Here is a 25,368-nt window from a genome sequence, read left to right on the forward strand (position 1 = left end):
CCATTTAAAGATCTACGAGTAGGGAAGAAAATAGATCAGCTGTTCTATTTAGTTTTTTATGGAATAACTTTTATTGCCTGTAAAATACACAAACAACAGAAAAGTGAAGTGCCTGATTATGTTAATCATCAAAGTCTTGTTTTTTCTTAAAAATTCTGATCATAAAGCTTTTTGGGATACAGGTGTTTGTTTGATTTAGTTTTTTTAACAGTAATCTGGGTAAATCAGTTAATTAAAGAATAGTTTGTGTGCTTTGTGTTACAGATCTGTAATTTTTAACTAATGTAGTTTAAATCTCCTGAGAAGTCTCATGAAAATAATGATGCAATTTTGTACCAAATAAACAGAAAAACAAAACAGTGTTCAGCTGGCACACTTCCAATTCATTAATTCTCATTAATTGCTGGTGCAGCTAACACAGTGCACAGCGGGTCGTCTGAACACATACAGACGGAGAAAGAAGTTTCCCGTATTAAATGATGACAATTGCTGTTAAATTCTTTGGTTTTGAATGAAACGGTTCTTTCAAGGAAATTTCAGGAGATTTCCTTGAAAAATCATTTGGAGATCACAGACCTGGAAAATGAGTTGTTAATATTAAGGTCAGACTGATCAGAGGTCTTTAATTTCAGAATAACAGATTATTGTTTAATATCACTTAAAATGTATCTGTCTTCTGTACATATTTTGCGATGTTTGTTCTCCTTGTATTAAAAAATAAAATCAGTTGATGGGGGACAGAAAATGTTCACCGTCCCGCCGTCTGCACTTTCAACTAAACAAACAATTGTCATCATTTGTCACAATTTGATGTTTTCAGTAACTCAGATGCTTTGCACACTTCAGCACATATATTCCTACAAATAGACATAAAAGACGTGTCATTCTAAATCAAATGTCCTATAACTGTGAGCTGAAAAGTTTCTCTGTGAGTTTTTACTCTACGGAGAAAGAGGAAGTAGTATTGTCACAGTACAATACCATAAAAATAGATACTGGATACTATTTTTGATACCACTCGGAAAAATTTGCTCCGAGGTCATACAATTTTAAGTTTTCTTTAAAGGATAAAAAAAGGCTATAACATGACTTTTCTTTTCTGTAGGAAAGCACAGCTGGTTCTGGTGTATAAATACTGTAGAGAATTTTATTATAACCAAATATTTAGAATAATATGTATCCATTAATTGGAAATATTAGAGTTGTTGGATGAGTCGGTCACACAAGATTTGTACTTTTAACTGCGGAGACCTTACACTAAAACTAAGTTTCAAATCTTTCAATATTTTAGTAATATTTTATCCTAAAATATAACACAGCTGTCCTGCTGTACGCGGTATAGTTACCGCTCATGTCCTAAAGCAATAACTGTACCGTACCTGTCTGGGCTCGTTGGTCCCCATGAGGAAGGAATGTCCCACGAGGCCTTCAAGACCTCCGCTGCCGCAAGCACCTGAGCGGTCCGACGGCTGCCCGCAGGAGTCGCAGATCACCGTGCGGCTCCGCAGGTTGTACTCATTGTCTACACCGCTCGTGCTGTGAGCTCCCTGCAGGGGGCGACACACGGCAGGGTGAGTTACCTACGCTGCTGCTCAATTTGGAGATGCTGCATGATTTACCTGAAAGGAAAACTTCCTCTGCAAAATGACTATTCATACATCAAAAACTCACAACAAATTCATGAAGAAAACTTTGTTTTTCTTGCATGCCTCCGTGGTGAACACAGAGGCCAAAAAAGGGGAAAATTCTTCACGAATTAAAGCAAAATAAGACCGTTCATAGACGCTCTCAGTGTGTCACTACACCCTGAAGAATTCGCGAGCCGATATGCATTGGTGTGTTTTTATGTTTCTAGTTCCATGAATTAAAAGCCTTTTCAAACCATCCTGAGAACCTGGACCTGGATCTTTTATACCACTTTTTTTAAATCAGATTAGCTACTGAGCGCCTACTTACACTAATTATAAAGTTTAGCTGCTGTTAAATGTGATACTCAGTGACTTCAGGTCATGAAGAACTTCTTCTTCTCTTGGATTCTTTGTTCAGAGCAGAAGCGTGTCAGAAAAGTTTTCTTGATAAATTCAACATAACGATCATGGAAAATTTAATATAGAAATTGTCATTTTGCAGGTGACGTATATCCTTTACAGAAGCGATACTAACCATGTCATCATCTTCTTCTTCAGTGAACAGGGTGCGTGTCACTTTCCTCATGGCCATCTCCTGATGGGGAATGTAGTAACAAAATTTATTTTGGTAATTATTACAACTTACAAAAATAAGTATAGAATAAATAAACATTACGTCATTGCTTTCATAGCACTGAAAACAGAAAGAAAAAACAAACACAACACAAAAACAAATCAAAAAACAGGAGCGAAAAGGTGTGGGTTGAAGCCTTAGATTCAAGATTTAAGATTTAAGATTAAAGAAGGTTTGCTGTCTTTCCAAAACATGATGTTCATGAGAGGGAACGAAACTAAGCACTGAGGTCCCCGTAAAACAGCAGCAAAATAGCACACTAATCTAAAAACCAGCAGAAATAACAAATAAATAAATACAATGAAATAAAATGACACTTTATGATTAAGCAAAGATAAAACAATACAAATTAAACACTGCAAATGAGCATTTATAAATATAAGTATAAATACTGAAGTATTATTGCACATAAAGGAGTCTGTGTGGCTGTTATTGCATGAGTCTCTACTCTCACCTACACAAGCCTACTTACACTAATTATTATCATTATTATTAATATTTGTCAGCTCCCTTTAAATGTATACAGTGCAATAAAGAAAGGAACAGAAATTAAGTATATATATATATATATATATATATATATATATATACACATTATATAGTACTAATTTCTACCCCCCACACCAATAAATAAAATAAAATAAAAACCCCAAACACATTTTATGTACACTCTATATATTTGTTAATCATCTTTTATTAAATAAATGATGAATTAACTAAGCTCGGCTTATATTTATGTTCCTCTTTAACAGCAAACAAATTCAGGTGAAGTCTGACCTCTCCGTTGGCGCTGATGAGGGAGGTCTGCAGGAGGTCGCCGGTGCCCCAGGAGTTCTGGTTCTTCCACACCAGGTCAGTGGGGGGATTGTGGGTTCCACCTCCACCTGCAGCCCAGATCTGTAAAAGTCAGAGTTTGGAAGAGATTGTTAACTTAGCTAATCAATCTTAAACTGCTTCTGACCTGCAGGAAAAAAGGATTTAAGTTCTGTGGAGTTTTCTCGTTAAAAAACCTGCTGCATTCAGTGTTTCACGAGGCCTGCTGAATTCATTCCTTCCACATAAAACATTTTTTTTGGAAGTTTTCTGAAAAATTATAACCATGTTTGCTTGCTTGCAGTCCACACTGATATTTTTTTGGCACGTTACTGGCAGCTCTCGGTCATGAAAAAGAACCAAGATGTTGGCGAGAATGTGTGTTACGTCGCCTGCATTCACATAATACAAACAAAATAATCGAAATATTGCTCCTGAGCACTAATGGTGGTCACAAAAACGATTGCCTTTATTTGTGAGATATTAACAATGTGAAGATGAACAAAGAGACAAATCTAGAAACTCGGTGTAACTTACGGTGACGGTTCCTCCGGCCTTCAGAATGAACTTGTGGGGAAACTTGTAGACGATGGGGCTGGCATTGCCGACTTGTCTCTTCACCTGCCAGCTGCCCAGAGATTGATCCTGCGTGAGAAAAATAGGAAGAGAGAGATGGAAGATGGGACAGAAAATGTAAAAAACAAACCGAAATTTGCCTCGGTAAAAAGGTGTGAGCTGAAGCTACAGATAATTACACCTGTCCCTCTAAAAATACAACAAAAGTAACACAAAAATGCTACTTTTGATCACACATTGGTTAATAAAATTATTATTAAAATGACACTGAAGGCATAGCTCAAATTTTTGGGAGTGGGCTTGTATGCTCCCTTTGCATAGTCAGCGTGTTACGTACAGTAGATGTCGGTCGGCACGCCCCCAGTTTGGCAGGAGTTTGACATGGATTATTTACATATTACATATTTTACCTACCAGAAAAAGTCCCACCTAAAATCATCAATATCAGTGTAAGTGTACGCTATATTGAGAGTTTTCTCTTTACCTTTCCATCAGACATCCTGTTCTGAAGGGGAAGCCGTTAACAGCTTCAGTTCCTCCTTTATGCTCACGTCAAAGCCACCAGACTCTATTGACAAAAACAGTAATTTTAGCTCACTGAATACAGGAGCTGCTGGTCTGTCGCTGCCTCCATCAGTTAGTTTGTTTGTGTTACTGAGTGACTTTGGTGAATCTGACCTGACCCTTTTAAACACCAAAGTCACACAATAATACAAACAAAATACCTTTTTGAGGCAGCGGGAGACGAGCAGCTCCTGCGTTCAGTGACGTTAAATCACTGACTTTTTCAATGGAGTCTGGCTCTGAAGAGAACGATATAATGGCTCATTTTTTCAGCTGGACATAACTGTCTGACAGTAAAGTAAAGCAGTGAAAATACTCTCAATATAGCGTTCACTTTAACTGATGGATTTTTTTAGGTGGCTTAAATAAGTTTTGTTGCTGACCCATCCATAGCAGCACAGAGCTCAGCTGCTGAGCTTATTCTCCGTCTGTCTCTCCAAACTGGGAGCGTGCCGCGTACCTCATAAACCCACTTTAAATAATCCAAACTATCCCTTTTAACCCGGTTAGAAGCGTTTGAAAAGCCACCTAACAGACCCGCTAACCTCGTCAGCCTTGTTGCTGAGGCGGATGAACTTGCCCTCCAGGTCAATCTCATCCACGGTGATGCGGCCGCTGGCTGAGGCGTGCTGACTAATGCGAGTCTTGGTCACAGTGGCCCCTGCGATGCTGGAGGTCTCGCTGTCATTGTCATTGAGGCGACGCTTCTTGGCTGTGCCCGAGGAGTTGCGGCTGCTGGAGGCCGTGGCGATGCCAGCGGCGACGCCGCCCAAGCCGGAGGAATGAGCCGCACGGCTGTGGCTCGAGCCGGAGGACTGACCCGCGCGGCTGGTCTGGCTGTGGCCCGAGCCGGAAGCCCGTTCCAGGATGACCTTGACCTGAGCGCCGGGTGACAGACGCAGCCTGAGGAGAGAGGGACGATTTCGACTGTAGATTTAGATCAAACACGTACAGTCTCTGCAGCTGCTCCAGAACCAGAACTGTTCTCGGAAAAACTCTCTCTGCCGTTTCTGCAGCAGGCTCATAGAAAAATCTGCATCACAACATTTTCACTTAACTTTAAAGCGTCTTTCAGTAGCTAGAAAAGTGCTACATAAATCCCTTCTATTATTTCTATTATTATCGACAGACAGACTCTTTCTGTTATTTTGTTTGGATTTTTGTGCTTAAAGTTTTAGTGTGTAGGATTTATTTGCATCTAGCAGTGAGGTTGAAGATCACAACCCACTTAAAACTCATACATACTTAATACATATATCTTCAGATATTTATGTATGTATGTATATATATATATGTATATATATATCTTTTTTTTGTAATTTTTTAAACTTTTTTTTTTGCTAATTTCTGGGCTATGTCTTGTTAAGCTGCTAGTTTAGTTGTTTTTTTTTCCGGTCAAATTTTGCTTACTGTACCTCTGCAACTGCAGTCACTCCGCACTTTACACTTGTATATATGTATATATGTACAGTCTCTTAGTTTTTAGTTTTTTAAGCGTATTCCTTTTATATTCTATTAATATTGTGTGCTCTTTATTCTCTTTGTTCTTACTCTATGGCGCTGCTACACCCCAATTTCTCAGTTTTGAGATCAATAAAGTATATCTATCTATCTATCTATCTAGTTGCCTTATCTCAATGTTTTGAAAGACATAAACCAATTAGCTTAAGTTTCAAAGGGTTAAAGGCTCCAAACCATAAAAAAACACTCTTCCAAGACCAAAAATACACAAGTATGTCCACCGTTCGTATTCTGTCTTGCTGATTCTTTTCTTTCTGTAACAAACGTAGAATCTTCATTTGCCTCAACGTGTCATTTAATGCAACCTCACCTCTCTTCCTCTCCCTCCAGCAGCTTCCTGTACGCGTTAATCTCCATGTCCAGGGCCAGTTTGATGTCCAGCAGCTCCTGGTACTCCTCCAGTTGCTGCATGAGCCGACTTCTGATTTCGTTCATCTCACGCTCCTTGTCCTCCAGCCGCCGCCGCATCAAGTCCCGCTCCCTCGACAGACATTCCTCCAGCTCCCGCACTTTGGCCTCGCTCGCTGACAGCTGATTTATTGAGAACACACATACAAAGGTTAGTCAATTAAGACTAATTAAGCAGTCTGTACACCACTTATAACAGAACAAACATTGAAAAGTCTGCCTGATGAGTCAGGAGAAGCTCGAATTAATCAACCGTGCTCAGTCAGCCGCAAAGCGGCGTGGCCACTAAAACCGGCAGACAGATAACAGACCTCTGTAGTGACGCACGGTAAGTGTGTGTATGTGTGTGTACCTGTTTCTGCAGCAGGCTGAGCTGGCCTGACATGCCCTCCAGTCGAACACGGGTCTGCTGCAGCTCTTCGTGAGCGGCTCCCACCAAGTGGCTGTTCCTGTCAGCCGAATGACGAGCGTTCTCCAGCTGACACAGAGAGAGGGAAGATACAGTCATCAGGCCCGGGTGACTGCGGCTCAGAGGTAGAGCGGGTCGTCTTCTAAACAGAAGGCCAGTGGTTCGATCCCTGTCTCCTCCAGACAACATCTTGAAGCATCCTTGGGCAAGATACCGAACCCCAAATTGCTCCCTATGCTGTGTCATCGGAGTGTGAGTGCGTGTGAATGGATACTGAGTAGCAGGTGGCACCTTGTACAGGAGCCTCGGCCACCAGTGTGTGAATGTGTGTGTGAATGGGTGAATGTGACATGTAGTGTGAAAGTGCTTTGATTGGTCAAAAAGACTAGAAAAGCACTATAGTGCAGTCCATTTACATTTAGCAGTGACGTCTGCACTGAAACGGTTTGTTTATTTCAGGGGACTTTCTCTTTCGCGAGTTATAAGACCAAACACCACAACAATTTGACTCTTCAGCCTTCTGCAATCTTTTCTGTAAATAAAGAAGAGCAGCGTGTAAGATTTAGGGGGATTTAGTGACATCTAGTGGAGAGGACTGCAGATTGCAACCAGCTGAAACTTCTCCAGACTGGAATTACTTCAGTGTTCACTGTTTATGAGGTTTTTCAATTCAAAACAAACAAACCAGGTGATTAAAATCGGTAAAAAAGCAGATTCATGTTACACATCAGTCTTTCTCAGATGGTGTTTGGCGATTCAGAGATGGGCAGCTAGCTAAAAACCTGCTGATGTGTGCTCATCTTTTTCTCTAATAACTTAAGATCCAGATGTTCAGGACATTTTTAACCAGGAGCAGAATTATCTGCAGAGCTCTTTTCTTCTCCAAAATAAACAGATGCAGGGGTTAAAACGGGCTAAAAGACAGAATAAAGCAGTTTCACACTGAAAAAACACTTTGCTGCATGTCATACCTCTCTCCCTCGACTCTGACCCTTTCAGCTGCTATAACGTGTGAATTTTCCCAGTGTGGGAATAAGAATGTCTTATCTTATCAACCGCCACTTTTAAAAACTGATAGTAGTGTTAACAACGGATAACACAAACAGCCCATAACAAAAGCAAAAAAAAAAAAAAGAAGAGGAAGAAAACGTGGGGACCACAGATGGAGCGACAGTGAAGTCTAGACTCCACTGAGCATAAATGCAACGGCGATAAAACAACACAATTTGACTTGTTGATGTGAAATATGACAATCTTTGTAGAATGCAAACATTAAAAACGTCCTCGAGGGTATTTAGTTTTGTTGCAATGAGCAACAAAAGAAGAAATTGCCCTAAAAATTAGCAAGAACATTACAATGAACAAGTACATTAAAACTATCTGCTAATTAGTTTAAAAAATAAAGTTTTTTTTTCTTTCCCTAAACATTAAAAAAAAAAGTTTTATTTTAAATTCTAAATCTAATATTTTCTTTTTGCAAATTGTAGAACATTTCTTACCAAGTTGCTCATTGCCTTTTCTTATGTTTTTGACAGAAACCACAACAATCTGCTTTGGGTTCAAAAGTTTAAATACTTGTGAAAGGCACCTGAAAGCAGCACAAGAAAAGTGATATCGCTCCAGGTTTCAAAGGGTTAATTGTACCCACATATACTCCGGGGGTCAGGTAAAATAAAAAAAGTTAATTCCAGTCACTCAAACTGCTGTTGTGGTTATCCAAGTTCCTCCAACTAAAACAGTGTTTATGGCTGTTAAATGAATTTCTTTGCTGTTTGTAGATAAAAGACAAGATGACTGAGTTTAAAAACGATTATATAAATCAATATGGATAATTTGGATTGAAGACGTTTGACCATTCGCAGCTCATTAAATCAATTAGCGAATGCAGAACATGCACACACAAAGCCGAACATCTACTAAGAGTAACAGCCTCTGTGTGGCCTGTAGGTGGCGACAGAGCCGCGTGTCTCCTGCAGCTCTCATACGTACCTTAGAGTTGTAGGTCTTCTCGATCTCCTCCTTGTAGAGGCGAACCTGCTCCTCGTGCTGGGCTCTCAGCTCGGCCAAGGCGTCGGCCAGCTTGCTCTCGAACTCCTGCTGCCGTCCGCTGTCTATCTCCAGCACGCGAGACTCGTGTCGCCGCTTGGACTCGCGCAGCTCCTGCAGACAGGTTGGTGATCAGTCTCTTATTTCTAATTTCTGGGATTTGTCACATGAATAGTCTGACTTGGTCTCGCGTTGATTAGAAGTTGATTGGACTTTCTACAGGTGGAGTCATTTGCATTGATGTTTGGTTTATTCTCTTTCAGGCACCATAAACAACTTAAAGGACTCCACCTGTAGGAGCCTGCTATGGTCAATGAACTTAATTGCATTGATTAGTCAATTGCTGTGCATTAATTACTCGTTTACGAGAATTGAGCTTCAGCAGAGAAATCCACCTCCCTGGTGACCTTTGAGCAACTGCGAATCATTATGTTTAAATTTGGAAAACAAACATCTGATGCAAGTTTTGGTCCTGGCCAAATTACGACCCCGACACTGTGAAAGTGCGACTTCATTATGGAAAGAAATAAAATCTAAATATTTCTGCTTGTACTGTGATTTATTTCTGATCCTGCGCGAGGAGATAAGGCTCGCAGAATCAGTGACATCTTTTAAATCACTTCTTTAAACTGCCTTGTGAGATCTGCCTGCTTTATCGCTTTTATTCCTTCTATTGGCTTTATTCTTGTTGACCTTTTGATTACACATTTTATTCTTGCTTTTTGGTTTGACTTTTACAGACCTTTCACTGTTTGGCATGTTTGTTTATTTTATTATTCCCTGACTTCCTGCCTTTGCTTTGTCTGTCAAAACACTAAATAAACAGTTGTTTTTAAAGGTGACATAGAAATAAATTAACATTAATATTAATAATAATAATAATTATTATTATTATTAATAATAAGAATGTAAAAACAATCTTAGAGTAAAATAAAGGAGAGGTGAAAAGCAAATAAAAGTGCATCTGTGAGACATATCTGAAGGGGAAATGCAAAACAAACAAGCAGGAGGTTGGAAGCGAATCAATATCCTGTGGAAAAGATGAAAAGTAGGACAGATGACTTAGACAGCTGAGTAAAAATAGACGGGTGCAGGTGAAGAGTTTGAACCTCGTTGTAGATGTTCTTCTGGAACTCCAGTTCCTCCTTCATGGTCTGCAGGCGGTTCTCGGCGTCCACTCTCCTCAGCATCTCATCCTGCAGCTGCCTCTTGGCATCCGCTAAGCTCCCTTCCAGCTGGGAGGGGAGAGGAGGAGAGAGGTGGTCTTTAATGGAGGCATGTAAGTGAAAAGAAATCTGTGCACTTGTTTGAGCTGTGAACTTGTCTTTCTAAGAGGAAACCTGTAGTTTCTGAGTGTGGCCAGTAGGTGGAGCGGGGCTACAACTGTATCAGCGTCCGTCCAAAGGTAAACTTCATTGATAAAACAAACAGCAGAGAAAGCAACCTTGTCTGCCTCGCCACCGCGTCCTCATTCATAATCAACTGCCTGGAGGGCGTACATACAATTACTACTTCCAGCAGGTATTTCTGCTCTTCCAACTACTGCTTTTCTAACAGAAGCAAGGTTTATGAACTTTTTCTCTCTGTTACAATCAATGCAGGTCTTAAAGAAGCATTTCACTGATATAATGACAAAAAACTAGCAGTAGAAAGATGAAAATACCTTTGAGATTGGTGCTATGTGATCAGAGAAAACAGAGAAAAAGGACTGTGGCATCAGCTTTTGCTCATTAGGTTGAAAACCTCCATCTACCAGGATGCATCGCGCTAAACAAGACAAATAAATGCCCTGCTGGTGGGTGACGTAATGTGAACTCGCCGGTGTGGAACAAAGGCAGCCGGGTGGCAAGAAATGATCTGGTACTACAGTTAAACAGTAAGCAAAAACACTTAAAGTCTCATCTGATTTTTCAGCCTGTTTCCACTGTGCAGGAAGCAGTATGGCGCCCACTTCTTGTTCACAAACGCTCACTAATACTGCTAAACATGGCACTAAGATGTGTTTCTGAGAACATTTTAGTAGAGAAAAAAGCAGAACAGTTTGATTGGATTTCCGTCTGCGGTTGAAAAACAGACAGACGGAGGCATGGATGGCGGGAAATCCGCAAATGCGGAAGAACAACCTGTAGTTGGACCTTTAGCCGGTGAAACTCCACCAGATGATGTGATCAGGGATCCTACAGCTTAGGTAAAGTTACATATATGACTTTTTTATTGCCACATTGGCAGAATTTTACAATAACCAAAGTTGAGGAAATAAAAATCATGAACTGACATCAATTACCTATTAGTGACAATTTTTCCCAAATATTTACTTTACCATTATCCATTATTTTTTGGTCAAGTTAACAAGTTAGATGATGTACTTCAAATGCTGGAATATTTCTGGTGTGGAACAAGTGGAAAAAATGAACACATTATGCTATTAAAGTATCCGCCGGGTTTGTGTTGAAAAAATCTTGTTAATTTGTCATTTTATTAGATGTGGTAAAAGTATTTGAGTGCTGTTTGTTCCTCTATCTGGATTGCGTGACATTAATGTGGTAAATTATTAAAAAATATTACCAATTATTTTGAGATTTCTTAATGCAAAGTCAGAGAAATGTATTCACAATATCCATCTCTCGTTGTATGAGCATTTTAAGACTTTTGAAAGATTGATTCAAGACATTTTAGTACAAATTAATGCCTTAATTTTGGATTAATGAATATGAAGCCTTTTAAGACTTTTTAAGGATCCATGGTGTAATCTGGCCTAAATCTTATATTGGACCTTTAACAGTAACACGACCACAATTTGTTGTTTTCATTTCAGAGTGATGTATAATGGGAAATATATCCTGTATAAGCTGAAATGATCCTTATAATAATGTAGACGTTTGCTTTGCCACAACTGTATAAATCAACATGCATTACGCACGTTTTTTCCATGTTCCATGACACGTGGAACAACAACAACCATGTAAGACTTCATTTCCAATAAAGATGTTATTACCTTTGCCAGCTGGGCCTTGAGGTCCTTCACCTCGGCCTCCAGCGCCCGCTTCTCCCCCAGGGCGGTGGAGAGGGAGGCATCTTTAGAGTTCAGCAGGGCCTCCAGGTCCCTGAGCCGGGCCAGAGCCGCCTCCAGGTCAGACTCCTTCTTAGCGTTCCTGTGAAGACACGAGATAAGACGTGGATGTTAGTTTCCCGTCCCTTTGATACTGTATGTGTCATTATCACCCCCTGCTGCACAAGTCTGTCGTATCCCTGTTGGTGAGTCTTCATGGTGGCTTTTCTTCCTCTCTGGCAGTGCAGCTTGTCTCTCTCTCTCTTTTTTTGTCTGACACATAATTCTTCACTCTTTTACTTTGCAGTTTGGACACAGATGATTGGTTCTCTTTGGAGCTGTGTTACTCATCCCATGTTGTTTTAAAATCTCACACCGAAGATTTTTCTTGTAGCTGATAGTAAAGCTGCAACAATTAATCAGTTAGCTGTCGAAGAATGAATTAATAGCATGGGTTTAAATTGTGTTTAAAACTTGTTTTATTTTAATCCTGTAAAACTCATCTTTGCACTTTAATGTCTCTGAACTTGTGTGTGTACACGTGTCCATCTTTGTTAAAAACTTTCTGCTTAACCCTTTGAAACCTGAGCATATTGCCTTGGTTTCAGTCAAAAACATGGAAAAAGACAATGAGAAACTTAACAAGAAATGAGCCAAAAAAATGCAAAAAATTACTAAAAATTAACAAGAAGACTGCTTGAAAAAAAAATCAAAAATAGAAAAAAAAAACAACAAACAAGGAAATTACCTCAAAAAGTGAAAAAAAATAAATAAATAAATTGTAATTATCATAAATATTATAATAATTAGAACTTTATTTCAACATTTTCCCTAGTTTTTTGATAATTTTCTAATAATCTGTCTACCTCTCTTTATTTACTGTTTCTTTTCTTTATTTAAGTTTTTTTTTTTTGCATTTACTAGGATATTTCTTGCCAAAATGCTGACTGCCTTTTCGCCCGTTTTTGAAAAAAATCGAAGTGATGTGGTTACGTTTTTAGAAGTTTAGACGCCTGTGAGAGGCATCAATGCAGCACAAGAAAACTGATGTGAATCCAGGTGTCAAAGGGTTAAAGTGAAACTTGATAAGCAGTCTGTGCTGCAGTGACAGACGTCGTGGGTGACACAAACTCTTTTTTTGTGCAGTGCAGTGAGAGCAGCAGTTGTCCACTGCTGATGTGACCTGAACTCCGGCCAGCACGTCGACGCTGCTATTCGCCCTCCGTGCTGAATAAGAGCCCATTAAAGTCTATCTCCAGGGAGCCCCTGTTGAATTAAGAGAATTCACGTTTGTTGCGCATGTGCTTGTGCATGTGTGCCCCTCCTCTGCTCTAAAATCACTACAGGAACCAATTTAGAGTTTGTGTTGGAAAGAAAAAAAAAAACTTGGATACAGCGGTGGAAAAACAATGCATTCCCAGAAGACGACCAAGAGAGAGACGGAGGTAGTTAGCAGTAGAGGTGGTTCATGCACAGCCGAGGAGGAAATGGGCTCCCTGTTATTCTATTTGGCCCCGTAGGCTCGTCTTCATTGTCACTAATAATGGCCATCTGCTGAGGGAGACGGTTTCCAGGCTGCTCACACAGACCTCGGAGTCCCGCGGTCACTGCCAGCCGACGAGCAACAGATTTTACTTTTACAAACACACTTGCAAGTCATAAAGTTACTCCTCGGCGGAATAATGACTCACAACAAAGTCCGTTCACAAGCCAGCAGCTCAGAAGTGAAACTAATTTATGGGTTTATGATATAGTGATTAATATCCTTCATTGCATTCAATAAATGCAAATAAGAAGAGCTGCCTGATGAATGGGATTGTGTTCCCTGAGAAGAGCCGGCACAAAGAGACATGATAAAGTCACAGAGAAGCAGGACTGCGCTGCGTCTGCCTGCTGCAGGGGAAAACTGGAAAAAATGAATGAGTCTTTTATGTGGAGCAAAATCAAATCCAGAGAAAACATACTTGAGATGCTTTACAGATGTACAACCAGGCTTAGAGAACATGAGCGGGTAATTTTAAAAAGGCTGCTCATTGTTCACAAAAAAAAGAAAAAAAAGAGGCACAACTCAGCGTTTAAGTGAGTTCAAATCAAATAATCATATACATACAAGACGCTCTGTGAAGACAGCAAAGACTTCCTACATCAATCGCCTGTATCAGAACTAGGGGTCGACAGATTATCGGCCTGGACAATTATCAGGGCCGATATTTGGCATTCTGCCGATTATCTGTGCCAGCGTTTTATTCTTAATGATTGCCGATAAAATTAATTAATTGAAAAGTACCAAAAAAGTGTCAGCATGGGAGGAACTTTTACTTTGTGAAACACCAGGGATCTATTTTCATATATTTCATTTTTTATTTAAATTTTCACTGAACTTTATAGAAAAAGTTAGATGGAATTTGTTGTATATAACGCTGAAAGTTTCAGTTTTGATAAAACATTTGCTAAAGGTGTTTAAGTAAAGTTTTGTTTTGGAGTTTGTTCTATTCCAAATTAAAATCAACTAAATATTGACAAAGATTTTCATTTTTATTGTAAATGCATATCGGTTCCAAATATCTGTTATTTGTCTCATTTACTACTAATAATCAGTATCAGCCCTGAAAAACCATAATTGCTGCTTTATTGTTAAACACCTGGCTAAAACACTTTATGAAGGTCATAATGTTCAGTTTTTGCTGAAACTGCTTCAGAGAGATGTTGATTCACTTTAAAGATCATTATGGTGGAGCTGAGTTGTACAGTGACACACTGAAAACATATTTTAATTCATTTGTTTCTGCTAGATGTCCCAAATAAACTGGCACTTAAAGTTTCTATATTCTACAGGAACTCAACAATGACCTTTTCCAAGGCCTTGACCAAATTTAAATGAGCAGATGTTGGACCAGATGTTCATACACTCCTTTTTTTGCAGCAATGCATCAATTCATATTTATGAACTTCTCTAGTAGTTAAAATGCAGTTTTCTAACATTGAACAGCTGGTTGTACAAGTTGAAACTGTTTTTAGAGAGATGCAGATTCTGCTGCATGATCACTTTAGAGGTATTGATAAGACGTATTCTATTATTTCGTCCACACGATTCATATCAATGAGGTTAGACTAAATATCACAAACGCCTCTCTTCACTGTGCACGCAAGTTGAAATTTTAAAGGAATTCAGAGTAGATCACAGAGCTGGGCAAGTTTTTTTTCCCGGTCAACACTCTTCAACTCATAAAGAGACACAAGAATGTGACTCTTTATGATCCAGGTGTAAAAGTACTTCAGACTGCGGCTATAAATACGCAAAGAAAACCATGTGTGTGTCGTGAGCAAATGCACACCCGCAGTATTAACACCAAAAAACATTTCCTCAGTTCTTAAACCTAAAAAAACTGGAGTGATGCTGTCGTCCCATACAGGGCTGGAAATTGAACTTGAACCTGAACTTTTTCAGAGGGTAGTGTTGGACCCCCTCACTTTTTACAGCCTTAATCTTAAGAAACACAAAACAAAACAGGAGAAACTGAACACACCAGTGAAAAATATTTGATGAAGAAAATCCTAGTAACAAGCAAAAAAGCTGTCACTAGGAACTGGGAAAAGTAACACCACTGTGAAGGACTAAGGGCTCACAATCGCGGAAAAAATCTTTGCGATGAAAAAATTGACAAAAACTGAGACTACAAGAAGCACAATTAGAAAGAAAAGGGGAAAAATGGACTCTGTACAAGACGACACTGGAGCGGAACAAAAATCAACAGATAAACTTTAAGGATGCAAAAATGTACCCAAGCAGTTTTTGTTTTATCAGCTTCTGTTTTTCTGTCGTAACTGACAAGTCAGTGTTACAAATATTTGTGTTAATAGATATTTAAGTGAAAAAAAGGAAAATTCAGAATAAACTACAAGCTCCTGTTGATAACGTAAAGGCACCGCACGACCTCGCCCTCGCCCTCGGTTACATTTCTGATCTACTCGTTCTTTATTCTACTTCTCGATCACTCCGATCCTCAAATCTTACCCTCTTATCCGTCCCCCGCTCCAACTTCAAAATAAAAGGTGATCTTCCTCAGTCAATAAGATTTGACTGTTTTAAGGGTCTAGTAAAAAAAAGAAACATCTTTCTCGTTCCTATAGAGCAACTCCAAGTGTTGTGTTTTTGCTGGTTGGTTTTGGTTTATCTGTCCCTCATTGTACTGTGTTTCATTTGTAATTGATTGTAACTCATTCATTCATTATTTCAAGTGTGTTAACAGTGTCTGTGAAGTGCTTTGTAACTGCATATTTTAAAAAGTGCTACATAAATAAAGCTTCACTTACTTTTAAAAAGCCTGTGTTTACCTGTGTTTATCACAATGGGCCTTTATTTTGTGTTTGTTTTTTTTCCTCTTTTTTTCATCTCTATATGATGGTGAGTGTCTATGTATGTGTTCATGTACACATATGGGTATATGCTTATTTTATTCTACTATTGTCTTTCTACTGTGCTGTGTGGCAGTTTGTATGTTTTCAAAAACCAACAAAAAAAAGGTTTTAAAAATAAGGTATCTGTGTTCAGCCTGTGACAACTTTGTATTAAAAGCCTTCAGTTTTATAATGTGTACTTACTGTCCCCACCTTTGAAATCAAAACTCTGCCTCTGGCCTGATAATAATAATAATAATAATAATGATAATAATAATAATAATAATAATAATAATAATAATAATAATAATGATAATAATGTCTATACTTATAGCACCTTCCATACAAGAAATGCTTTACAAGAAAGAAATTAAATGCACCAAGTGCTTCACATCCAAAGCACATAAAGGACAAAGAGACATAATAACAAAAAGACATAATAATGACACAAACATGCCATCATTCACTGACAAGACGCCTACAGGACAGTCAGATTAGTGACTGGGGTAAAATGAGACGAGTTTCCCGCAGTAAAAACATTTTAAAGACTATTATCTTGTTGTGACTGTAACTAAAGACACTTTAACCACTCTGGTCGAGGCTTGTGTGAGTCTCTAGGTGAGATAGAAACTTTTTCCGAGGCAGCTGCTGTTACTGTGGGACATTTTTAATTCACCACAGTGCTGCTCGAGACACCCAAACAGGTCTGAGACAAAGTGTGTTTTCTTTTTACTTAAATGCAGAGAGTAAATGCATTAGTGATGCGAGCACACACTTTTATTTTTGTTTTGTTTACAACTTGAGAACATTTTAAACCATACAGCTCTTTGTCTAGATATTAACGCTTTTTTCAATTAAGCATTTTAACCGTGTGATTCTGCCTGTGAGTGTGCGGAGGAGGCCGCTGCGCCGCTCATTAGTGCTAATGGGCGCAGCAGATCGGCTCTAGCAGTGAATTAATGGACAGAAGTGGGTTTGGGATATTGACATGCTGCTTGACTGTTTGTGCTCGCTTCATACACAAACATGACTGCAAGACAGAGAGGGTCCCTCCAGCAGAACGGCATGCAGTCTAACAACTTAATGAATGCTTTTAATAGAAACTTCCTATCGACTGTGGCTTCAGAACAAGTGGCCGCTGTGAGATTTAAAACGACTCTTTAGTGAAAAGACGCGAGACTGCACTTCCACACAGCAGGGGTTTGTGCTAAATGCTAACACGAGCCTGCTAACATGCTCACAATGATGATGCTGATGGTTATCAGGTATCATTTTTATGTTCACCATCTAAGGTAAGTGTGCTAAAAGTTGGCGTGCTAAAATTAGCTTATTATTGCTACATCGTAAAGCTGAGGTTGATATGAATGTCATTATTTTTGCAGATATTTGGTCATAAAACAATGATATGACGGCGCTAGATGAAAACCTCACCCGTGGAGGGTTAGGCGATATGGAGACAATCGAGCTATTGGTGCTTTTAAACCAAACATTTACGCAATGACAATTTTGGGAAATAACCATCAGTAAATAGAGATACAGTTACAAAGGAAAATTAAAATAAAGAAAAAATAGATTAAGAGAGTCGGGTAACACGGTATAAAAAGACAGAAAGACATATTATTAAACAAGATGCGATGGACGAGTGGTTAGTGTAATGCACCTGTAACCTGGAGTACAGAGTTCTTGTTGAACCACATTATATTACAACTTTTTTTCCTCTAAATATAAAGTTCAATCTCTTAATATTATAACTTTTTTTCTCGTCATATTATGACTTTTTTCTCAAAACTCCAAATTGATTCTTGCAATATTATGACTTTCTTTGCAAAAGCTACTTTTTTTTCTTTTTAAATACGGCCCTAATCCTCCATCAACAACATCACTTTACCATAATGCAGTCTTTCAAACCAGGAAAAGACAACACCTCACGGTAATATGGTCCCCTATTATGTTGATAATTATTACAACTCATCCCGTGGGGATGACAAGTTTGACATCAATCCATCCAACAGTTTTTAAAACATTTCACTCAAAACCATAAATTACAACCTCATAGTGGTGCTTAAGAAATAATAATAATAATAATAATAATAATAATAATAATAATAATAATAATAAGCATCATCCTCTGAGAAAAATTAATGTTGGTGTCAAATATGGTCAAACCATCAAGCAGATGTTAAAATTATTTCACAAGCCAAATGAAAACTTTGACCTGCTGGTTGTCCTGCAGGAAAATGTCACTGGGATGCATCCTCTGGGGACCACGAATGTCTGTCATAAAATGTGTGGCAATCCTTGAGATATACTTGAGATAGTTCAGTGTCGACGTGAGGGGGATGGACACACTGACATATACTGCAGTCTGCACATCACTGCTGTTAGCATGGTAACAAAATGTCAAAGAAAATGACGTTTTTGTACAGCGGGACGTGCAGCTTAATGAGTTTGTACATTGTGGTTCTGTTCTGCACAGAGATGATTATACAGTTAAACCTGACCTTTGACCTTAATGTAGAAAGGTCTGGATGAAGAGAAAATTCTCTGCAGACCGGTGCAGTCATTAGTATCACTGTTGTCAACGGTGCTTGTGAGCATCTCTTTATAGATTTTCTGTATCTCTTACTTTATGTTTTATAATAAGTTTTGGTACCTCTAAACCAAATTCCAATCCCACTCAATTTGGGGTGTTCTCAGGCAAAACGAGTAGTATCAGGGACTTCAACTAAGTTATGCAAATGTTTAGATAAATACCAGCTGGACAGCCTGCAAGCGCTGCAGCAACTGAGCTATTTTCTGTTAAAACAAATATAATTTAATTCAGAGTATAGTGCCATCCTTACAGTGCAGCCCCAGTACATGCAACCACAAATTCACTCTGGCTGGATGTGCAGCAAGTGAGACAATTCAAAAATTCAACTGCTGCTTCGCTCAAACAGGACTTTGTACAACCAGGAAACACAAAAGCGAGACTAAAGATAACTGCATCATACCTGATAATCTATCTGCATAAAAAAAAAATCTCTCCGTGAATGTCTGTCATAATATCGTTCCTGTCAATCAGCAATTTGCAGCAGAATTTGTTAAATATGACATGAAACTTATAAATTGTTGCTTTTGTTGATAAAAGCAATTAGAGCTGGTGGAGAGGGAGGAGGTGGGATTATAGGATGGACGTAGACGACCGTCGGGGCAGGGCAGTTTATACAAAGTGTTTGCGTATCGAGAACCCCAGGAATGAGTCCTAAAACCAGGAAATGAGTTAGCATTTCAGCACCTCTGGTTCCTTTGTCTCAAAGTCACTGTTTTGTTATGTGTTTTAGGTTAAAAGCTTGAAATAAGGTCTGTTGTCAACACTAATTAAAGAGACTTTCACATTTTGTGTTAAGGCCTAAAATGTGTTAGTAAATACCCCACTCATGAACTCTGAAGCTTTTATGTGTCTTAAAAAAAGTGGTTGCTAACAAGTGACTAAACGAGACTACCGAACGTCATCACGTTGTTATCGCCTAACATTTGCTTCGTGCTGAACAAAACATGTAAGTACCATTAACGTTTGTTTACCACAGAGCTTATTTTCTGCAATAATTCAATGGAAAAATCCCACAGACGTTTTGATGAGGGAACCAGCGCGATGTTAAAAACTCATCCCTGGGACGCTCGATAGAGGGCACGCATTATTAGATTTGTGCTCTTCAGGCCCCGAAGAGGCCAGCGTGAGTTAAAAAATGGCGGTACCAAACACTTTTAACGCATAAGCCAACTCTGTGCTCTTGGGCTAAGGTAAAAGTCCAACTAGGGACAAGAGTTGAAAATTAGCAATAGCTATAAACTCTGAATTGGAACTATGTCGAATTGAATAATCACCATCAAACAAATACGTTCAAATGCAAACTGTTGCAAATTCACAACATGGGAAGTAATTTGGAGATTTTCTGACTTTATCTTAGAAATCATTCTGAGCATTGCAACAGGTTGGAAAAAAACAAAATATTAATTTTTTTTATAATTTTTTAATATTTTATATTTTTATTAATATTAATTTGCCAAACAATCTTTGGCAAATTAAAAATAATGGATTTTATTTTTCCAAAAGCAGCAACAGCGGTTTGAAATCAGCTGACCACCAAAGCTTGATATAAACAAGGGTCTCCGGTTCTGGCTCATAAAATGACTCTCTTTAATACGACCACATTCATTTTTTTTATACGATGATAGCAGGCTAAGGGTGAGTGTGAACCAGATTTGAAGCCACGATTAAAAAAAAATGTAATAAAAGGAAAAGAGAGTAATTTGCAGGCAGTGGTTTAGTAGCGTTTAACCTCGATGGCTCCTGAGATACGACATCGACGCCTCGTCTGTTAGAAAATATCCACAGAGCAAAAACATCACAACCGCTGGCCTCAGTTCAACACGTGTAACACAGAGAGGTATGATGGACAGGTCTGTGCTGCACTTAAACATGTTGTCTTTGCTTCTGGCACATCCAGGATGCTGCGCCTGGATGTCGGCTTAAAGCAGTGTGGCGTCTGAAGATTTCTGTGTTTGTGTGTGTGTTTGTATTTCTCTTTAGTGCACGTGTGTATGTGGGTGTATTTGTGCATGTTTGTCTGCACTGTGTGGGAGTGTTGGCTGCAAGAACTGTGTGTACCACGTCAAGTGTGCAGCACGTATGTGTGTGTTTACGCTGGCACACACAGTACATGTGCATGTATGTCCCTGCAAATGTGTTATTCTCATACACTATTTACATAATCCAATGCAGCGTGTGTGTGAGTTCTTCATGCAGCTCTGGACTACCTGTTTATATAATCCAGTGTGAAGTGTGTAATTAGAGAGCCTCGGCATAAATATCCTCTGACTCCATGTTTACATTCTGCTCCATCAAAGCTTCACAGCCTGCACTCAACACATGTGTGGAGTCACTCCGCAGTTATTTTTTAAGAATCACACTATTAATATTTACAAAACAATACACAGTCAGCATGAGACTAACAAATGTGGTGCTGAGAGTGGCTGCGAGCCAACAGATGAGCAAACAAATGCAGATTACATTTGGGAAAATTAGGTAAATAAAGAGCCAAAAAACACCAGCCTGTTTCATCAAGATAAGGGGAATCTGTTGCAAGTAAAACAAGGCGGCGGAGTTGTTTCTGAGCATGCAAACTGAGAGAGAGAGACCTTTCTGCTGAGAGGGGAGCGCTGCGCGATTTATATTCTGCTCTGAAAGACAGAATTAAAAACAGAAAATGAAGTGTAATTTCGGCGAGCTTTATTCTTATTTTTTTAAAGTGTAGACCACTTGCCTTCTCTCTTCCCACACATAAACGTCTGCGCTCTAGATAACAAAAAAAAACCCAGAAAAATAATAAAGGTTTGCACATCATTCCACGCTTTTCAGCTGCGATATCAAAGCTTTTTGAGACATTTTGTTACAGAGCAAATAGAGTAAATGACACATTTTGAGGCACAAAGACAAAATGGGAGCTATTGGACAGAGACAGTGTGATGGGGGAGAGGAGGAGAGGCTGACGGGGTGGCGGGGGTGTGTGTGTGTGAAATGGAAATGCGAAAAAGAAAGAGACAAAAAGAAAAAGAGAAAGAGGGGGAATAATAGAGACGAGAAATCTGAGGAGGAGGAATGTGTTGGCTTGGCTCCCAGCCTCAAGGATGACTCACAGCTATCTTTGTCCACCCCAGTAACGAGAAACGAACCCCGCCTCGAGGAGTGAAAGAGAGAAAAAAGCCCACCACCACCCCACCTACCCCCCTGTTTTGCTATGCCGTTACCGTGGAAACCAAGGCCTTGTCGTCAGGCCTGCTAGTATGCCGTTTCCACCACGCTGTGGACGCGATGGAATTTTAAAAAAAGGTGTAGACTTTTCTGCTCAGATTTTCAAAACGTCTAAAAAGCAGAGAGGGCGTCCTTTTCTGTACGCTGCTCATGGAAAGCAGAACCCATAATTTCAAGATATGGCAAACGAATTACTGCAGCCACACGGCCAGAAAGAGAGACTTTATGAGACCTCAGCAATACTGATGCCAAGGAGTTTATCAGCATCTGGAACCAAAACAAAACCTCAGTTGGATTTTGCAATTTCAGAGGCAATATGCATTAAATTTACAGGAAAAAGAAAGATTGTTATATTTTGTTGTACACAAATTTGCAGAGGGACAACTACTTAAAGGAATACTTCGTCAATTTTTAACCAGCTCTCTATCAAAACAATGTGGGTGGTATGTGTAAATGGTAAACTTTCTTCCATCTTACCAGTGAGGCGGAAAAAACAGAGATCAAATGGTAAAACTAACCATCTCTGATCAAATATAAACCAAGATTCTGTTACTGGGTTGTCAATTTGTCTCCATTTTTTTCCGAAATATGTTTTTGCTTACCGTTTCACTGTAATACGAGATCTTTTCTTGCCGCCACCATTATTACAAACATATGAGTTTGCATTGTGTCACCCACCAGCGGGAGCATTTAATGGTCTGGTGCAGTGCAGTGCATTCTGGTAGTTGTAGGTTTTCTACCTCTTGAGCAAAAACGTCCTTTTTCTGTGTTTTTTCTCATTGTGCAGCACCAATTTTAAAGGTATTTACATCTTTCTACTGCAGTATATCCAGCAGTAAAATGCTTCTTTAATGCACTTCTCTGGATTTCAGGGCCACTTCACCAGAGTTCCAAATTTAAAACACTCGAGATGAAACAACCTCACCATCTAAGCTTTGCACTAGCGGAGCAGCCTCCCCCGTTTTTACAACTTTGCAAACCAAATCCATGCTCTTACTACTGAAGGTCGACGGCACTGAGTCCTACACTGATCAGACTGTGTGTGATAAAGAGAGGACATAATCTCTGCTGCACTGGATCCTGTTTAAAAGGTTCGTCCACCAAACTTACAATAAAACATATTCCCTCACCTCCACTGGCATCTACACATAGATAGTTTAAGATGTTTTCGCCCAGACTTTGAAATAATTATCTCTGAGATTTATGCTGCCGCCCCATTATAATTGAGGTGAGAGAGAAATTTGTCTTAATTTGTTATCTCATTTAGGATCTCTTTCAGGAAACAGTCTCCCGATATTACCCAGGATAATTCACAGACCTCACTGACAAGTTTTCATGGCAAAAGGAGAAACTGAGAGGATGCTCTCTCCAAAGTAAAAAGAAGAGATGTTCAAAAACTAACAAAAAACAACATTGTGAATGTTGTGAGCACCACAAATTAAACTGAACTAACCTACATTTCACTCGGGTGGAAGCAGAAATCTCTGAAATCAATGTTTGAAACCCTGGGCAAATAAAACCAGTTTTATCATCATGGTTGGTAACTACTGGAATGAGAAGGATATTTTGCCAATTTTCAACCAGCTGTGTGTCATAACAATGCGGATAGTTTGTGTAGATGAACTGTGGTAAACTTCCCTCCATCTTGGCAGCAACCAGAGCTCCTCGCTCATCTCTCAGCTATATTTTTTTGCTGGCTCTTGGGCTGTTGCTTGAACTACAGATTATGCTTCCTCATTTTTTTACACCTGGATCACCTCTTGTTCTGTCTTTGAAACTCAGATCAATCTGTAAAACTAAGCAGTGAAACCAAGATTTTGTTACTGTGTTGCCAATTTCTTACCAAAAATCTCTTCAGAAACATGTTTTAATGCACTGTTTGGCTGTAATATGAGAGTTTGTGAACAAGAAGCAGGTGTTATACTGTATTGTGTAATATGAAGCCGAAAAAACTGACGCGGCAGTAAAACTAAACAGTGCTGATAAAATATGAACAAACATTTTGTTACTGTGGTGCATATCTCTAATTTTCAGAAACATGTTTTAGTGTACTGTTTTAACTGTAATTCAAGATCGTTTGTTACCAGCCGGCCACAATGTTGTTTCCCTTGTTAAAAATGTAGATTTTAATGAAAACTAGATACCCGATGCCAAGATGGTGCCTATTCATTCCAATGGAGTTGCTCACTGAGCACATTTGCCAAAAAAAGGTTTTTAGCTTCCAGGTTAACTTCTGCGGTATGTGGACCACTGAATTTATGCAATAGTGTTTTCTCCCCTCGACTCATAGACCTTAAATAGCTTCTGTAAGTTTGAGGAAAGTTTTACAAAAATAAAACCATCATGGCTCTAAAATTTAGAATAGAAAGATCTTTAGTTGACTGGGTTTGCAGTTCGAGGCGTCCTGTCAACAGTTTTTCTTTTACAATGACGGCCTATGTGGAAAATACTTTTTGGGCCATGGTTTGTTTTTGTTTTTTCTTGCAACACCCCAAGTGCCAACTGGGAAAAGTGGCTCCAAGGCTGAGTGGCTTTCCTGCATGCCTGGTCAAAACAGATAAGCTCGTTTAAGTTTATTCACCAGTGGGAGCGTTTATTGGCCTGGTGGGTGCAGTGCATCCTGGTAGTTGTAGGTTTTCTACCTTTTAAGCAAAAACCAAATGCCACAATCCTCTTTCTCTGTGCTCATTAATTTCAAAAGTGTTTTATTTTTTGTACCGCAGAAATAGCCTAGTTTTATGAAAAGACCATCTTTCTACCTGTAAAAAACTTCTTTTGTGATTTTTCTTTTCCTTTTTTAAGTTGTCTGACATATTCCTAAAGATGGCAGTTACATGAAAAAGCAAAGATGCTGCGAGGGATTTTTATACCTACATGCACACCAGCAACTAAAAGCTGCCTGATACAGCTGCAGCCTGGAGAGCAGCTCCCCTGCAGCAGTCGGGGGTTCAGCACTTCGCACATGGGCACATCTGCTGAGGCTGTGGAGGATTTTTTTGGGGGGAGGGGGGCCGCATCTTATTCATTTCACCCACAGTGTTTTCCCTCTGTTTAAACCGGTTCGTCTGTGTGAGGCTGCTATAGTTACAATTCATCACCTCGTTCATTTCCTGTCGTACTATTCACAGAATGACATGCTGTGTAAGTGTCCATTGATCCATATTGTATGTTGCTATGTAAACAGACACACACACACACACACCCCGTCTGGCACGCATGTGTGGGCACGTGTGGGTGGGGTTTCCCTATGACTCACTACTCAAACATGTAGGAGAGGGAAAAAAAAAAGGGGGTCCCCCGAATTCCCTGTAGATTGTCGAAAAACGTTCCTTTTTCCAGCCTAACTACGTTTAGTTCAGCCATTCACAAAGCGGCTTTATGTTGAAAACACTGGAGGGAAAAGGTGACTAAGAGGAAGGTTGTTGAATAATGGGGGTTTTAGCAAACAAACGCAGGGGGCCAGAAATAGAACTGGCACCAGGAAAACACGCCGCAGTTGAGTTTAGTTCTGTGTTAATGGGCCATTAC

General features: G+C 39.3%; 1 protein-coding gene across 3 annotated transcripts in view; it reads right to left on the reverse strand.

Annotated features, from left to right (window-relative positions):
* LOC121945134 (lamin-A) overlaps positions 1–25,368 on the reverse strand; it is a 63,561-nt gene that overhangs the window by 3,114 nt on the left and 35,079 nt on the right. For all 3 annotated transcript variants that reach the window (XM_088084593.1, XM_088084592.1, XM_088084594.1), the window contains 10 exons: positions 11,595–11,751; positions 9,709–9,834; positions 8,543–8,713; positions 6,497–6,622; positions 6,047–6,267; positions 4,761–5,118; positions 3,613–3,720; positions 3,040–3,159; positions 2,164–2,223; positions 1,380–1,547 (listed from right to left, as the gene is read on the reverse strand). In XM_088084593.1, coding sequence (XP_087940719.1) covers positions 1,380–1,547; positions 2,164–2,223; positions 3,040–3,159; positions 3,613–3,720; positions 4,761–5,118; positions 6,047–6,267; positions 6,497–6,622; positions 8,543–8,713; positions 9,709–9,834; positions 11,595–11,751 — 1,615 coding nt within the window. The remainder of the gene's footprint in view (positions 1–1,379; positions 1,548–2,163; positions 2,224–3,039; positions 3,160–3,612; positions 3,721–4,760; positions 5,119–6,046; positions 6,268–6,496; positions 6,623–8,542; positions 8,714–9,708; positions 9,835–11,594; positions 11,752–25,368) is intronic.

This window comes from Plectropomus leopardus, chromosome 11 (assembly GCF_026936395.1).
Source record: "Plectropomus leopardus strain MGB_pleo_1.0 chromosome 11, ASM2693639v1, whole genome shotgun sequence".
Taxonomy (NCBI): domain Eukaryota; kingdom Metazoa; phylum Chordata; class Actinopteri; order Perciformes; family Serranidae; genus Plectropomus; species Plectropomus leopardus.